Source organism: Lytechinus pictus, chromosome 5 (genome assembly GCF_037042905.1).
Source record: "Lytechinus pictus isolate F3 Inbred chromosome 5, Lp3.0, whole genome shotgun sequence".
In the NCBI taxonomy this organism is placed as follows: domain Eukaryota; kingdom Metazoa; phylum Echinodermata; class Echinoidea; order Temnopleuroida; family Toxopneustidae; genus Lytechinus; species Lytechinus pictus.
Genome location: NC_087249.1, coordinates 17,648,099 through 17,665,899, shown reverse-complemented (window position 1 = coordinate 17,665,899; position 17,801 = coordinate 17,648,099). Strand labels below are relative to the sequence as shown.

Here is a 17,801-nt window from a genome sequence, read left to right as displayed (position 1 = left end):
ACAATAAGGACCAGCTTGACTGAATGATAAAATGTTATTAAAGCAATTGTTATTCCACATGTTCAGGGAGGAAGAAAATTTTGTTTCACAGGAGAAATAGGGGAAAATTATAACATTCATATAATAAAATACAAAAGAAATACATGTAGTCAGTGATGTCATCAGTATCATCATTTGCATACCAACTATGATGTGCATATATTCGTTTTGTGAAATTAGAAGAAACTTAAAAATGTCATAAATTTCCCATTTACATCCCATTTTGATGAAAATTTCAGAGTTGGCTTGTTGGATATTTTTTCTTTTTATTTAAATCAACTTTTTATTTGGGTGGACTTATCCTTTATTAAAGTTCATGTACATATTTGCAACACAACTCTTATAACAGGGACTGTTTTCATAATTTGGGGCAAACAGCCTGCATATCTATGTCTACATTACCAAAACATGATTGGTACAGTATGCCCCCTCCGCTTCCTTTTCGAAACTGTCCCCAGCGCAGCCCCCAGGTCAGTGTATATTATTTTATCAACATATCTTAAATCTTAATAGTGAATTAAATCAATGAACCTTGCTATCAAATGCTTTTTAATACAGTGTGCTGTTTTCTTTTGTACTGTCTGTAAGAAAAACAAAATTACTTCACAATTTGTTTTGCGACACTTTCCACAATATGTGTGTATCCACGAGTCTTTTCACTTACTGGCTGCATGTACTGTACATGGACACAGCGCATTCATTAAAATTAAATTGATTTAGGACTAATCTTATTTCCTTTCACTTCCCCAGTTCTCTCCGACTACAAATTAAAGTGCATAAACATGGGCAGTAAAGCCAAGTAATTAAATAGCAAAGACCAGAATTGGATAGCATACAAGATGCATGCATACAGGTCTGTAGCCTGTACTTTGCAATATACATGTAGGCATCTCTGTGCACATTCTTTTTGCTTGCACGTGTCTACATGTAGGCACACCTGCACAGGTACATGCTTACCCTAACCCCCTTGCAGTTGGGAGGGTAATGAAATAGAATGGAATCAATTTTATAAAAATGAATGACATAGAATATCAATTGACATTTACAAACAGGTATAATAAACACGATGAAATCAAGGCCATGACCAAGCTTGGATGCCCTCTACCTCAATGCCCATTACATTGGTCTGGCATATTTTGGCGGGTTTTTTTTGTCCTCTTGTTTTTTGTTTTGTTTTTATTGTTGTTGTTTTCTTTTTCATTTGTAAAGTATGTACATACATGTATGTGCCCTACATGTATATAGTTTTGATTTAAAAAAGTATTTAATGCCTGAAAATGAAGTACATGCAATTTCAAATAAAAGTAGAATAAAATAAACCGACTGAAAATAATTAAGAAAAGATATGAAATTGAAATCAATATATACACTGTACATGTATATATATATATCAGGCGCGCAGGCGGGGGGGTTACAGGGGTTCACCCCCCCCCCTCAGATTTTTTGAAAACCTTTTTTTGTCAATTTTTTTGTTATGAAAAGACCTAATTTTTTTAATTTTGGGGGTGAAAACCTTTTTTTTTTTCGCTTGTCAAATCTTCATTCAACTCGACCCCCCCCCCCCTTCAAAAATCCTGTTTATGCTACTGGTATATACTAACCAAAATAAAAATTGAAAAAATATTCAAAGTGATTTTCTTTTTCTTTGTCAATCAATTCTTTATCAAAATTTGAATTTTGAAAGTTTCTTTTAATATTTTTTTTCTTTTTTTTTCTCTTCTGAGGTACTTTATTTCATACCAGGAATCTTTAAAGTTTTCGTTTCATGTTTTTTTCTAATTAAGGATCTTGACAGTGAATCTTCAGTGGTTGCATTTGTACAGTACAATTAAAAAAAGTAAGATAACATCCATTTCAGTGATTTCCTGCAAAAAGTGAAAACATATATAATTTTTGTCTAGAACCACACTCTATAAACGCTGCAACTGACAATACATGTACAAGGATTTTTGCTTTCACTATTAATTATTAACGCTTGTCTTCCTCAATATTCTGTCCTTTTCATGAATTTGCTGGAGAGAGTTCATTCCTAGTATAAAGCCTAATAAGTCAAGTGCTCTGGCTCATAGGATACCTGAAGTTACATCCGGCATTATGTACTTCACTGGCATGTGAAATATAGAGACCTATACAAGGATCGAACGAGCCGATTATAAACTAGCTGACAGCTTGCCTGTCAAGTGGAAGAATCGGATTGCTAGAGATATACAAGTATATAATGCGAAATACATGTAGGAGTCTTACAAAGCAAATGAAAATGTCTACTCTAAAGAGTGTGATATTCTATACTTTTAGGGACTTTTAATAATAAAAATATTAAAAATGTGGAAGATAACCAACTCAGCAGCAGCAAGGAGTTGGTAACAGTGGCTTTAATAATAGTGTCACGTATTTTGGTTGATGTTCCGATATTCTCTTATTATGTTTATGTATATAATTCCATTCTTATGCTTTAATTAGTGTTTATTATATCAAATTGTATTCGACTCATTTATGCAATGAATGTCTTGCTAAGATAAATTGTGAATGTCACTTTCAACTTGCCCAGTAACCTGCACACAGCCAAGCCCTCTCTTATACTGTAAATTGCTCATGGTCAAACTCTTCTGGTCTGTCCACTCTGTATTCTCTTTGGCTTTCCTTCGTCCTCCAGAAATTGCTAACAATGCATCTCCCTTCTTTGCGACCTTGCATCTACTTTCAGAAGTTTTACTCTCCTCACTTTCTCTTTCTAGTGACTTTCAACCCTCCTCACTTTCTCTTTCCAGTGACTTTCAACCCTCCTCACTTTCTCTTTCCAGTGACTTTCAACCCTCCTCACTTCTCCTTCCAGTAACTTTCATCCCTCCTCTCTTTTCCCTTTCCAGTGACTCTCAAACCTGTGTAGTTCTCTTTAACCTTGCGACTACTTTCAGAAACTTGTTCTTGTTTATTACCTTGGCTACACATTTATGTTCTGTAACTCCCTCCGCGTTCTCTCTCCTCACTTCGACTTTGCCCTGCCCTTCAGACTTCTCTCCCTCAACTCCTAATGTCCAAACTACTAGTTTAACCTTGTGGTCAGTGTATTGGTCGTTATGTGCTTATTCTATTACTTGACTTTATCCCTCTCTCTCTCTCTCTCTCTCTCTCTCCCCTCCCTGAATCTGGGTTTTTGCTGTGTGCTGGGGATGACCTTCATGCTATGTCCAGAAATTGTATATAAGCGAGCAGCATCTCAGTTTAGGGCTTAGTTTTTATTTCGAGAGTCTTTTCCGAGCATAGTCTTACGTGTATTCCAGTTTAGTCGTCTGAGCCTAAGTTCAGTTCAGAATTATCACAAGTTAAGTTCTTATAATTGTTTTAGCATTGCTCGACGTTATCTCAGTTATCATATTCCATGTATCGCTGGAGTTTGTTTAATTGTCATCATCACATACTCTGTTGCACCTTCATTAAGTTTTGAACAGTAATAAACTACTGAACTTTAATTTCCTGTGTAATGACTGTTATTCGCTTCGACTGTATTATTTAAGCTCTGGCCATCCTCGACATTTATTTTAGACTCTTATAGCGAGACTCGTAGGACAAACCGGGTCGTCGTTACACTGGTGTCAGAAGTGGGATCTCATACTTCAACACGTGCCTGTTTTAATAGCTAATATGTCACCTAGGAAGCGCAAGTCAGATCTGGAGCGGGAGATCCGTGAATTAAAGGCGGAATTAGCGAGTACTAGAAAAATAATGGAGGAGAATGACAGTGTTAGTGGAGACGAACTAATTGATGATCACATCAAACAGCCCTACTCTCCCACTAGAGACTTTCACACCGGGGTTAAAGTGCAATTACCACCACAGGAGCCATATGATGGGATCAACCGTCCATGGGAGAGCTTCATCTCCTCATTTAAGAACTTGGCGACAACTTGTTGTTGGGATGCCGCTGAACAGCGTTTACGTCTGCTAGCATGCCTGCGTGGAGATGCGGCTGACTTTGTCTTCCAGCAACTTTCTCCAGCCATATTATCAGACTTTGCACAGCTGGAAAATGCTCTGGAAAATAGATTTGCTGCCAGAAAAACGCCTTCCACTTTTGTATCCCAGCTAGAGTTACGTCGGCTTGGACAAAAGGAATCAATCGCCGACTATGCTGCGGATATTCGGCGGCTGACAACATTTGGATATGCAACAGCGGACTCGTCAACAAAAGAAATGATAGGAACTCGCCACTTCTTGCGGGGGCTCGGTGATAATTCGATGGCCATGGCCATTGGCATGCAAGAACCAGCGACTCTCCAGGAAGCTAGAGAAATAGCTGAGCGATTTCACAATCTAAGGGAGGAATCCGGAAGAGGAAATCGTCCAGTTAGAGCCATTTCTACAAGAGATGATGGAAATGACAAATTTCTCGAGTTGAGGGGTCGAATCCTGTCAATTGATGAGAGGATCGACAAACTCACAAAATTGTTCGAGCAGCCTCGACTGGAACCAGACAACCAAATCAGGCAGCAGAGGGCACAACAGCAACCACGTGATCGACCACCACTGCGTTGCTATAACTGCCAAAAGCTCGGTCATCTTGCCCGCAACTGCCGTTTTCCGCCGCGACATGGACCAGCTGTTCCCCAATATTTGCAGCCACCACCCCCACAGTGGCAACAAACTTTTCAGCCTCCACCACCTCAGCCATGGCAGCTGCAGCAACCCGCACATTTTCAGCCGCCACAACTTCCTCGACAGCAGGGAGTAGAAGCTCCAATTGATATTTCGGGAAACTAGGGAGGGCCGACCCCATCGACCAGGTCACGGCCCAAAATGTTGAACCAGGTCCCAGGATAATACGCATTGACAAAACAAACGGACTGACAGCGTATATTTCAGGCAGTGTGAATGGGGCCTCGTGTAAACTTTTGGTCGACTCTGGAGCGGCGGTGACTGTTATGTCCACCAAGCTCTATGGAGAAATGCCAATAGCAACTCGCCCGGAATTAGTTACTTTATCCAGTCAAGTTCAACTTCAGTCAGCTGATGATGGAATTTTAAATGTTCATGGAACTATTGAAGCAACTGTGAATGTTGGAGGTAAGGATTTCTCTTGGACTTCATACATAGCAGACATAAGTGATGAATGCTTGATTGGATTTGATTTTATGCATCATTATAATTGTATTCTAGAAGCTCGACGCGGACTTCATATTGACAATCTATTAATCCCTATCGAAATTCAAGACTGCAATCAAGTAGGTGCAGTATATGTTAAATATGATATTGTTGTACCACCCAATTCGGAGTTCATAGTACCAGGAAAGGTAAATAATTTTGACTCTGACTCTGGAATCTGTGCTATAATTGAGAAAACTGCTCATACATGTAACAAAGATGATCTTAATGTCGCATCTGTTCTAATTGATGTTACTCGGAATGATATAGACATACCAGTAAGAGTTGCTAATACATCAAATGAACCAATTGATCTTCGAGCTGGTATGCGAATAGCTTCTATCGAATTGATCGACAATGTATATATGTGTGATACCAATGCTATGAACAGTTCGAAACCCAGTATTTGTAAAGTGAAAGCTGGTTTGAATGAGGACGTTCAATCGAACAGCTGGTCAGATGACTTGCAATCGTTATATCAGAAATCATGTGAAGGACTAGACCAGGATACACAGAATGAACTTTCTAAATTATTGGATAAACATTCATCTACATTTGCATCTTCTTCGACTGATGTTGGGCGAACCTCTATTGTCCAGCATAACATTGACACTGGGGACGCAGTCCCAATCAAACAACGTCCCCGTCGGCCACCTCGAGCTTTCATTGACGAGGAAGAGAAAATAATCAAGACACAGCTTGAAATGGGCATCATTCGAGAATCAACGAGTGCGTGGTCGAGCCCGCTTGTGTATGTTCGCAAGCGTGATGGTACGACGCGTCCCTGTGTTGACTATCGAAAATTGAATGACGTCACAAGAAAGGATGCATATCCATTACCTCGCATTGAAGACTGTCTAGATTGCTTAGGAGGTGCACAAATCTTCTCTACATTGGACTTACAGTCAGGTTACTGGCAAATAGACATTAAAGAAGAAGATAGGCACAAAACTGCATTTAGTACACGGACTGGACACTATGAATATGTCACAATGCCATTTGGGTTATGCAATGCACCCAGCACTTTTGAGCGTGCAATGGAATTAATCATGAAAGGTCTGCAGTGGCGAACATTGATCTTATATCTTGATGACATCATTGTAATGAGCTCAACTATTGAGGAGCACATCAACCGTCTCGACGAGGTACTTGGACGCCTGGGAGAAGCCCGCCTTAAGCTAAAACCAAGTAAATGTCACCTTTTCCAGACACAGGTATCATATCTAGGACATATAGTCAGTGCATCGGGGATTAGGCCTGACCCTGAGAAGGTTGCCAAGGTTCGCGACTGGCCGACGCCGACGTCGATAGGTGATGTCCGTTCATTTCTTGGTTTGTGTTCATATTATCGCCGATTCATTCGCGGCTTCTCATCGATAGCATCCCCTATGAATAAACTACTGGAAAAGTCCTCAAAATTTGTGTGGGATGATAACTGCCAATCATCATTTGACCAATTAAAAGATGCACTGCTGAGTGACAACGTCATGGCCTACCCCGACGACCATGGCATGTTCATTCTTGATGCAGATGCATCTTCGTCAGGAATCGGCGCAGTCCTATCTCAACTCCAGTGGGATGACGTCACTCAGAAGGAAGTTGAGAGACCGGTCGCCTTTGCTAGCCGGACATTAACAAGAACCCAACGCCGATATTGCACGACAAGACGTGAATTGCTGGCAATCGTCTCGTTTGTTCGGCATTTTCGACACTACCTACTGGGGAAGAAATTCTTAATTCGAACTGATCATTCTTCCCTCAGATGGATCATGTCATTTAGAGAACCCACAGATCAACTTGCCCGATGGATCGAGATCCTTAGCCAATTCGACTTCGACATCGAGCATCGCGTTGGCAGGAATCATGGCAATGCTGATGCGATGTCCAGAATTCCATGCGATCCTGAATCGTGTGACTGTTATGACAAGAATTCTATCATCGAACAATTACCATGTGGCGGGTGTACAACATGTGTCAAGCGGCACAAGGCCTGGTCGAAATTCTTCGACGAGGATGACGATGTCGTTCCTATTAGTGCCATGAAAGTACAGAGGACATGCGTGAAACCAATTAAAGACATTAGCACCCAAACACCGTCATCGAAACCAGAAGAGATACCCAGTCGTTCGAATCGACTGTATGATATCGTCGTCATGATGCTGGTCGTAGTCGAGCTCGTTGCAAGGATATTTTGTAGACTTCCGAAGATGATTTTAGAGTTTATCGTGTATGTTGCTGTTTTAGAGTTTAGGGGATTACGCTACATGAGAGATGTATTTAGTAGTATGTGGAGAGGGAATTGGCCATCCCCAATTAGAGTTTCAGTAGTAAGGAATATGAAATCGAGAAGGAAGTCGAGAAATAAACATTCTTCGGTAAATGTCAGAACAAATGATAGCCTGCCCTGCGCCTCGGAAACAGGTGCCTTAGCTGGAGAGAACTCTGGGCAGCAGGATATTATCCGTAATGATTTTGACCGAGAGACGTTAATGACAATGCAACGAGATGATCCCGACGTCGGTATCGTCTACAATTGGATTTCAGAATCTCAAGAAAGACCAAATCGAGCATTAGTTCATGATAAGAGCCCAATTGTAAGGAACCTATGGCTCTCATGGGCACAGCTTGAATTAACTGACGGTGTCTTATACAAACGGCATATGACTAATAATAAACTAACAACAACCAAACAAGTCGTCGTCCCATTCGCACTCCGCGATCGCATCTTAGAATCAAACCATAAGTCTGTTCTATCGGGGCATCTCGGAGTGAAGAAAACATTCAGTAGGATTCAGCAAAAATTTTACTGGATGGGGATGAGGGACTCTGTAAAACTGTACATTGGAAATTGTGTGAAATGTGGTGCCCGAAAGCGTCCGACTTCCAAACCGAAGGCCCCTCTGGGCGAATATAACTCTGGATTTCCTATGGATCGCATCGCTCTCGATATCATGGGACCATTTCCTGTCAGTAACCAAGGCAACCGTTATGTTTTGGTAGTGGGAGATACCTTTACTAAATGGATCGAGGCCTATGGAATCCCTGATCAAACTGCCCGTACTGTCGCCAACATCGTTGTCAATGAATTCATTGCTAGATGGGGCATACCTTTGGAAATACATTCGGACCAAGGAAAGACTTTTGAATCTCATCTTTTCCAACATGTTTGTAAATTGCTGGAAATAACCAAAACAAGGACGACTCCATACCATCCATCATCTAATGGAATGATTGAAAGATTCAATCAAACACTTGTCAATATGATATCTGCTTTTGTCGATAAGAAACAAGAGGAATGGGACATGAACTTATCGCTCTTAACGGCCGCCTACCGTAGCACCGTTCATGAGACAACTGGATTTTCGCCAAATTTTCTTATGTTGGGGCGTGAGGTTAGAACCCCAATTGAAATTTCCCTCGGTGTGGACCAGCCCGACATCAATAACTATGACTATGACGAGTTTGCCTCCAATATCGTTTCTACTATGAAGGATGCATACAATATAGCTCGTGAGCATCTGTCCTCACAAACCCAGAGACAGAAGAAGGACTATGATTCTAGGCTATCAGTGAACACCTACAAGCCAGGGGACTTAGTCTACTATCTAGACACCACAAAACAGAAAGGACTTTCCCCTAAGTGAAGTCTGCTTTTTGGATTGGACCATGTATTGTAACCAGAAAACTGAGTGATTTGGTGTTCGAAATCAAATCTCAACAGAAGGGTAAACTTAAAATCCTTCACCATGATCGTCTCAAACCCTTTCGAAGCACCGACATCCCAAAATGGGTAAAAGAACACGCGGATAAGGTTAGGAATAATATAACTCTTTCAAACACTGCTTCTACTGGCACACAGACTAGAGTAAAAGACACTTTTATCCCTCGTCGATCGAATAGAAGACGAGCAGTTATTGACAAGTTTGGACACTAGAACATGAAAATGTGTACCATAGGTTATGTAGATTTGGAAGTGTCATTGTATAAAGTTTTCTGTTCTTTTTCTGTCTCTCTCCCTCTCTCTTATTCTCTCCCCGATCTACAGTTGCTTCCTTTTTCACAATCTACTCCACTCACGACTTTCATCCTCTTTTCTTGTTCTTTCATTACTCACCCCTGCTTCATTCTTCTTCAATGTGTAAAGTTGTAATTCACAAATAATGGTTCTGAATGAATTGACACCTGGATGTTATTTTAATTTTTGTGTTACTTTGTAATCGTGCTAATGAATTTCTATTCTGCTATCAGTCTAGTTTTGCAAATTTTGTTTATGTTGATCACATCAATATGTTTATCTGTTCGCTATTCATGCGATTGGAATATTGGAGACCATCATTTTTGGTTTTTGAATCACAACCACAGGTCGCATACCTTGATAATTTGTATATTCCTTCCAATTATGTCAGTTGTGTGTGTCAATTTGGTTTGTGTTTTTTTTGCCACTGTGTAAAATTTGGTATTTTTTTTTCTACTTCATTATGCTATTATTATGTTACTGATAGGTCTGCAAAAGCAATTGTTGTTGGACAAATTCTGCTTTTCTTTACTCTCTCCTCTCTCTCTCACTCTCCAGTATCCATTCTTTGGTTTTCTTTCTCACATCATTTCATCAATTCTCTTGCTAATATTCATGCCTTTGTCTACCTTTTCCTTTTCACCCTATTCTGTAATCTTCGCACTATACTCCCCTTTGAATATGGAATGTTGTATTGCTTGTAAATAGTAGGAAGAAAACAAAAGGAAAGAGAATACTAGGCTTAGAAAATACTATAGGGTTCTTGTATCAGGAGCATTTTTGCACATTTCAGTTATACATTTTCTGATGATTACTTTGCATATTTTCCAGTTTTATATTTGAGGTTTCATGTGTACTTTCCATTATTTTGTTCATAACTTTGTATTGCTTGTGTAGTAATTTCGTTCTTATATATTGCTCAATTTAACTAAAGGCATATTGCCTGCTCAATGTCATATATTTTTGTATTTCTATGTCATAATCCAGTTTTTAGTTGTAATGATTTTTTTTAAATGGCTTTTTGTGTACTTTTGAGATTATTTGATGATTTCCTATCACAGTTGTGCTTATGGATGTTTTCTGCTTTATTTTTTTTCTGATTAGAAGGAAATTAGGTGGTTTCAAACCGCCTCGATCACAAGAATCCCCGTTAAATTACGAGAACTTTTTTAGGCTGAAAAATACCCATTAATTATTCCTGCATTCACACCGCCCTGAAACATACCCTTCGGGATAAGTTCCTGAAGTTACGAGCATGCGCAGTATGGTCTGATAAGCAGCAAGGCGCGAGATTCAAAATCACTAGCCCAGCAGCAACCCATGCACGGCGCCGCACCCAACGACACGCTGGGCTAAAAGTTCCCGTAATTTGCTTTCAGACCGCCAAAATACCTGCGACCTTGAAAAAATCCCTGCGAAAGTTCTCGTAATTTCGCCAAGTACCTACTATTTATCGGGTATTTTCTTTCGGGGATATTACGCGTAGTTTGCTTTCAGACCGCCAAAATACCTGGTATTTTCTGATCGGGGTAAATTTCCCGATCAGAGAATACCTGGAACTGGCGAACTTCGAGGCGGTCTGAAACCACCTATTGAGTAGTGCCACACATGTCATATTATTCCCATACTTTTAGTGGCTAGTTTCATGTGGGGAACAGTTTTTTGTTGGTCATTTTATGCGTTTAGCCTTCATTGGAGATCACTGCGTGCTCTCCTGAGACCCTTTCCTAGTTTTCTCCCTTTCTCTCTTCACTATTTCTTTTCCTTTCTCTAACACTCAAGCAACTTTCCAATTTCTCATCTCCAATCCTGTTCTTGGGTCTGGTTCTCTTTTTTTAAAGCAATTTCTTTGTCACTTGCTACATTTTTGTCAATACTACATAATTGTCAGAGTTGCTACTCCGCCTGTTTGTATATGTATAGTTGTTTTTATAATGTTAGAATGTTCAGTTACTTCTATGTATGATCTATGTATGCCCACAATATCTTTTTATTCTTGCTGTTTCCTTCCTCCTTTCCCTTTTCTCCATCTTAATTCGTCCTTCTCTCTCTATCTCTCTTTTGCTCTTTCCTTTCTCTATTATGTTCCCATTTCATCGCTGGGGACAGCGATATCTTCCGTGGGGGGAGAATAGTGTCACGTATTTTGGTTGATGTTCCGATATTCTCTTATTATGTTTATGTATATAATTCCATTCTTATGCTTTAATTAGTGTTTATTATATCAAATTGTATTCGACTCATTTATGCAATGAATGTCTTGCTAAGATAAATTGTGAATGTCACTTTCAACTTGCCCAGTAACCTGCACACAGCCAAGCCCTCTCTTATACTGTAAATTGCTCATGGTCAAACTCTTCTGGTCTGTCCACTCTGTATTCTCTTTGGCTTTCCTTCGTCCTCCAGAAATTGCTAACAATGCATCTCCCTTCTTTGCGACCTTGCATCTACTTTCAGAAGTTTTACTCTCCTCACTTTCTCTTTCTAGTGACTTTCAACCCTCCTCACTTTCTCTTTCCAGTGACTTTCAACCCTCCTCACTTTCTCTTTCCAGTGACTTTCAACCCTCCTCACTTCTCCTTCCAGTAACTTTCATCCCTCCTCTCTTTTCCCTTTCCAGTGACTCTCAAACCTGTGTAGTTCTCTTTAACCTTGCGACTACTTTCAGAAACTTGTTCTTGTTTATTACCTTGGCTACACATTTATGTTCTGTAACTCCCTCCGCGTTCTCTCTCCTCACTTCGACTTTGCCCTGCCCTTCAGACTTCTCTCCCTCAACTCCTAATGTCCAAACTACTAGTTTAACCTTGTGGTCAGTGTATTGGTCGTTATGTGCTTATTCTATTACTTGACTTTATCCCTCTCTCTCTCTCTCTCTCTCTCTCTCCCCTCCCTGAATCTGGGTTTTTGCTGTGTGCTGGGGATGACCTTCATGCTATGTCCAGAAATTGTATATAAGCGAGCAGCATCTCAGTTTAGGGCTTAGTTTTTATTTCGAGAGTCTTTTCCGAGCATAGTCTTACGTGTATTCCAGTTTAGTCGTCTGAGCCTAAGTTCAGTTCAGAATTATCACAAGTTAAGTTCTTATAATTGTTTTAGCATTGCTCGACGTTATCTCAGTTATCATATTCCATGTATCGCTGGAGTTTGTTTAATTGTCATCATCACATACTCTGTTGCACCTTCATTAAGTTTTGAACAGTAATAAACTACTGAACTTTAATTTCCTGTGTAATGACTGTTATTCGCTTCGACTGTATTATTTAAGCTCTGGCCATCCTCGACATTTATTTTAGACTCTTATAGCGAGACTCGTAGGACAAACCGGGTCGTCGTTACAATAGTTATAGAATACAAAATATAAGGAAAGCAATTTGTGAAGATGTCTTTTGCATGCAGAATTCAAAATATTTTTTGTCATTACTTTCATAAGGCACTCTACAATCTGCACTGAAAGATTGTAAACATAATTTCAGACAGGAAAGTGAGGAGGTACGCGTAAATGTACGACATGCTAATGTTAGCTAATCCTCTTTCCGATTTCATTGATTATGGTTTAAAATTATTTTTTGTTTTATATTTATCCAAAAAAAAAGATATACAAGGTATTAATCATTTGAATTGCTAAGAAATTAATGTGTTCAAATTTTGAAGATCCATCTACTGAAAATACAAGTTCCTGCTCAACAATGAAAAGCAATTCTGAATCTATTGAGAAAATGACTTGTCCCTAATTAACTGTAATATATTTGAACTTTCTGTTGCAAGAAAAACAAAATTGCAGTTTATTGTAAATTTGTGATTGGTTTTGAGAACCTATTAAACTGTACATGTAAAACTGATATTGATTTCTTATTAATTGTCTTGCAGTACCCCTTTTATAACAATAAATCTGTGTACAACTGTGCATCAATATATTCAACTAATTAAAATTATTTATCTTGATATCTTCATTCTCATTTCTTCAATTTTTAATAATCGGCAGTGAGGATGCGTGATGCATCCACACAATTTTTCGCTTGCTGAAACAAACCAGTATAAAATGTAAATTTGCAATTGATTACAAGATTTAAGCTTGATTTTAGGATCAAGTATCTCCCACCACCTATTATAATATAAAGAAAGAGTTGTCTTCATTGTGTATGTGTACCACTGGTAAGACAGAAACTCTGCTGTAGCTTTTCATTCAAATTTTCTTTCTTTTTTTTCTTTTAATCAGCTGTGGGAACGCATCCCAAACATTTTGCTTGCTGTGTTTTATAGCACAGAGACTCCATGCTGTCTAGCTTTCCATGAAGGCAGGTGTGATTTTCATGCTCTAATGTAATCACCGGATGGGATCCATCTTGACCTTGCCTGAAACGCACGTACTGCTAATATCATCCTCCAGGGGGAGCATTTCATGAAACAGAAAGTCAATGATTTTCACTGAAAACCGTTACAAGCTATTGAAATCCGTGCATCTGATTGGCTCAGACCAAATTTGTCATTGATAATCGCTATTTGCATCATGAAACACTGCCCCTCATGTGGAGAATTATTGAACTTCAAGAGGTTTGTCAAAATGCATGAATATTAAATATGAATTTTGACAAGACTTAAAGGTGAAAAGAATGAGGTTCTGGCTTTTCTGAACCTGTGCAGGTGCAATGTGTATGAGGGATATTTAAAAATTGAGATGAAAGATTAAAAAGAAGAAAACCATGTCCTGACTTGAAATGCAAAATAAATAAAAAATGCACTGTTCTGACTTGTAGTTTCATTGTCCTTCCTTTTTTATTTTGATATTGCTGGCTTAGGCCCTACAGTACAATTTGAAAAAGTTAACAATTTTATCTGGATTCTGGCACGTAAACTTGTTTTCTTTGACAACATACATTTACAGTATATGTTTACAACTTCGATTTAAAACGATTGAGATCAAGCACAAAATTTGGCAATGAGAGCGAGAATGCAGAACTTGATATTTGGATTTTGGTTATCTTGCACTTGCTGTGTACATGTACAGTACATCATGTTTACAAAGTATTCAGTATTAATCCTGTCCAAGTTCACTTTTTTTATGGGTAAAATGTATCAAGCAGTTTAAATATGAAATTTACAAAATGCATATATATCTGTTTTTACATGGAATGACAATCCTTCCCCATTTCTTGTTATGTTCATTGTGATTATGCTTCAATGAAATAAATCAACAAAAACAGTTTATGAGCATTTCCTTTCAGTAGCTGTTGCTGCACCAGCCAGAGTTTGCTCAATCTCGAGATTTTAGCCCAATCGGCCCTCTTCGCGATTAATCTCAAGATTCAAGAAACCCGTCTCCACCATCGCAAAAAGAGCGATTCCTGCTCGAGCAAGGCATCGATGCATTATTGTCTGACGCCGTGAATAAATAATCCTGAGTGCGTCTGCACCTGTGAATTAGCGGGATAATTCGTAAAATAGCGCGCTATTTTGCAAATAATCCCAAGTTGACTTGGGATTGCAATCTCGAGATTAATCCTACGAACTAGTGCGATAATTGCGTCTTCATTACAAATAATCTCGAGATTGTTCAGATCGGGATAATTTTGCCGGATCAGAAAAAGCGCGCTAATTTGAAAACGAGGGCTGGTGCAGACGGCCCTAATGTCAACTTGTGCCTTGAAGAGAAATGAAGAACTTACTTTGTAACTTGGCCTCTCATCTCAAAGGGTAGTGTCCTCATCGACTGCTTCACTTCAACACAGCCGACATACTGAAAGAGAATGACGCAAACATTTTACGAGGATTAGTAACAAATATGTATATCAATTAGACAGATCTATTTAAGATTAAAAATCCTCTATGCTAAAACAGAAATATTATCAAATTGAGAAATATCCCTCCCCCAGAAAAAAAAAATTAAATGAGTAAATAAACAATGAGCATCTACATGCAGATTCAATATAAAAATAGGTTCTTAAAATTACCCTACATGTACTTGATTGACTATTGATTCATGCAGCTCTAATAAGAGGTTTTTGTGAATATGGAATTGTTTCTCTCTCTCTCTCTCTCTTGGTTATTATTTTTTTATTTTTTTTGTGGGAATTTTTTTTCTTATTATCTTTTATCATTCCTATTACAGTGATCAATAAAACTTCAAAGAAAAAAATCAATAAGAAAGAGAGATGAATACATAAAGTATTTTTTAAAGGACTTTCTCATTGAACAGTATGCATGACATTTAAAACTATAACACACTAGTACACACTCTCAAGACTCAAGCCTCAATACATTGTACATTGCACTTGCAGTACACCCAAATGTACATGTACATGAGTTCATTCATAATTTTGTAAAACTTGGAATTTCATTCATAAATAATTTGTAAAATGGCAAGCCTTGTTAAACCAATTCAACAAGGCAAATCAAAATGCAGCAACTTGATGAATCACAAACTCCATTCATTTGGGCATACCGCTCATTCATGTAACATGAGCCCAACCGAGGAGGCGAGGAGGCCGAGGTGGGCTTTCCCGGAATACATGAACAATTTTTCGAAACCGACCTTTATATTAGTTGCATCATGGACCTAAGTACATGGTTGAAGTATGTATATCTATGCTCTGCATCTAAAAAGCAAATGAATATCTGGAAAAATTTTAAGGGATCAATTTTCCCAATCTGAGATATATCCATTACCAAGACAGGTCCATTAAGGAATCATCTTTTGATTAAAGGACTAATGGCATAGGAGATGGCAAGCAAGCATGTAGTTGCATCTAACTGAACATTGTCTGTACGAGACTTGAATAAATTGGTAAATGTGGTTTCTTGAATAAGGCTGATCTACATGAAGAAAAATAAGCCGGAAATGGAAGAAAACCTTGATATAGAATTATATAAAGTTGACATAGCAGACTCTTCAAGTCGACCTACATGTACATGTATATCACAAGTAGGTGTATACATGTACAGGCAAAGAGTACTTTTTCATTTTGGGGGGCTAATTTTTACAACCTACTGCCTATAAAATCTGCAACATTTTATTTAATGGGGATTTTCCAGGGCTCTTTCTATTTTTCCAGGGCTATTTTTGAGCAGTTTAGGCGTAAAATCACCCAGAGCCCTTTAACTTTTTTACCTGATCTTTAATCCTCAAAAAATTGATTGGACCAAGCAATATGAAAAACGTGTGTTTATACATGTACATGTAGATATCTCCTCCAGTAAAATTTAACTTACTATAACTGTGCAAATTAATGGTAAATATTTTTCAAATATCAAATTCTAATCCCTATTAACTGCATATATGTCACAATTCAGAACTGGAAGTCTTATTCATACAATTCTGTGAGGAGTAATGAAGAGCAAACCGACAAAGTGGGTAAACACTAAATTGTAAAATGACCTTTGTCCTGCACAATATGGTGCACCAATGATAGGGCTCATGACCTTCAAAATTTTTACCAATTCAAAGTACACCGTCCCCTGAACACACAAAACAAGTCAAAAAACGGACTATAGATCTCGGATCTCCCACTTTATATCAAACCAATTGTACGTAGACCTAAATATTTTGCTCTCCAAAGGAGTTTTGTTTTGATTTTTAAGGGGTGCCATGCCAGGGTTCAACTACAAGTCTGTGGTCTGACACAACAGGAGGAGCTTTTGTTTTTCTTTCTGAGGGGAGTTTCAGAGGTCAGGGATGTGGTAGAAGAAGTAATCTGTCAGGACCTTTATACATGTACCAGCATGTTATCTGCCACTCGCCAACTAACTGGCAAGTTCAATACTTTGATACTCCATGTACATGTAATGCCTAAAAACACTTACGGTTTGTACAGATCCTCAATTCCTGGGGCCTGTTTCATAAAACTTGTTATAATAACAAATTTGCAAATAACAGTTAAAAGCTACTGAAATCCTCCAATCTGATTGGCTGATAGAAAATTTGTCATAGAAACTGTTCCTTTGTGACACGGGACCCAGATCAATGTACAGTACAGTGTACATGTACATATGTATTAATTATGCAAACATGATGTCCAATCCTTCTTGAACAATGATTAATAGGCAATACATGTATATGTTTCTACACAAGTGAAGATTACTTTTAAAAAGTATATAGGCCTATAGCTACATGTACTGTACATGTAGGCCAACATGAACTTCATTTTAAACAAATATTGATTTTAGAATGCAGAAAAAAAACATGTATGTAAGCTAGTAATTTGCAATACATGGGATTGGAGACATGCAGGCCGACTGTAGGCTATTAGAAATGTTGTAAATTGTCTTTATAAAAAAGAAACTCATTATTCCTCTCTATTGCAAAAGATAAATATCAAATGGTTAAAGTCTTCGACAGGTCTCTCTTTTTAATGCACAAATTCTTCCTTTCTTTTCACTTGAAAAGTCAAGGGGCATCACCTCCCTCTACTAGGGCTGCTCCTGACTGTAGATCACACATTGTGGAAACTGTGCCAAAATGTCTGTTTGTACATTTAATTGTACGTACATGTACAGTGCAGGGGCCGCGGAAGCGGGGGGGCTGGTTTTTTCCAAAACCATGTACAAAAACGTAAAAATGACCATACGATTGTGATTTTTTGCATGGTCAGCCCCCCCACTTTTGGCTCAG

The 17,801-nt window shown here is 38.5% G+C and overlaps 1 protein-coding gene across 1 annotated transcript in view; it reads right to left on the bottom strand.

Moving 5' to 3' along the window:
• LOC129262335 (SHC-transforming protein 1-like) overlaps positions 1–17,801 on the bottom strand; it is a 42,052-nt gene that overhangs the window by 12,225 nt on the left and 12,026 nt on the right. Inside the window, exon 3 of the mRNA XM_064099351.1 lies at positions 14,860–14,930. Coding sequence (XP_063955421.1) covers positions 14,860–14,930 — 71 coding nt within the window. The remainder of the gene's footprint in view (positions 1–14,859; positions 14,931–17,801) is intronic.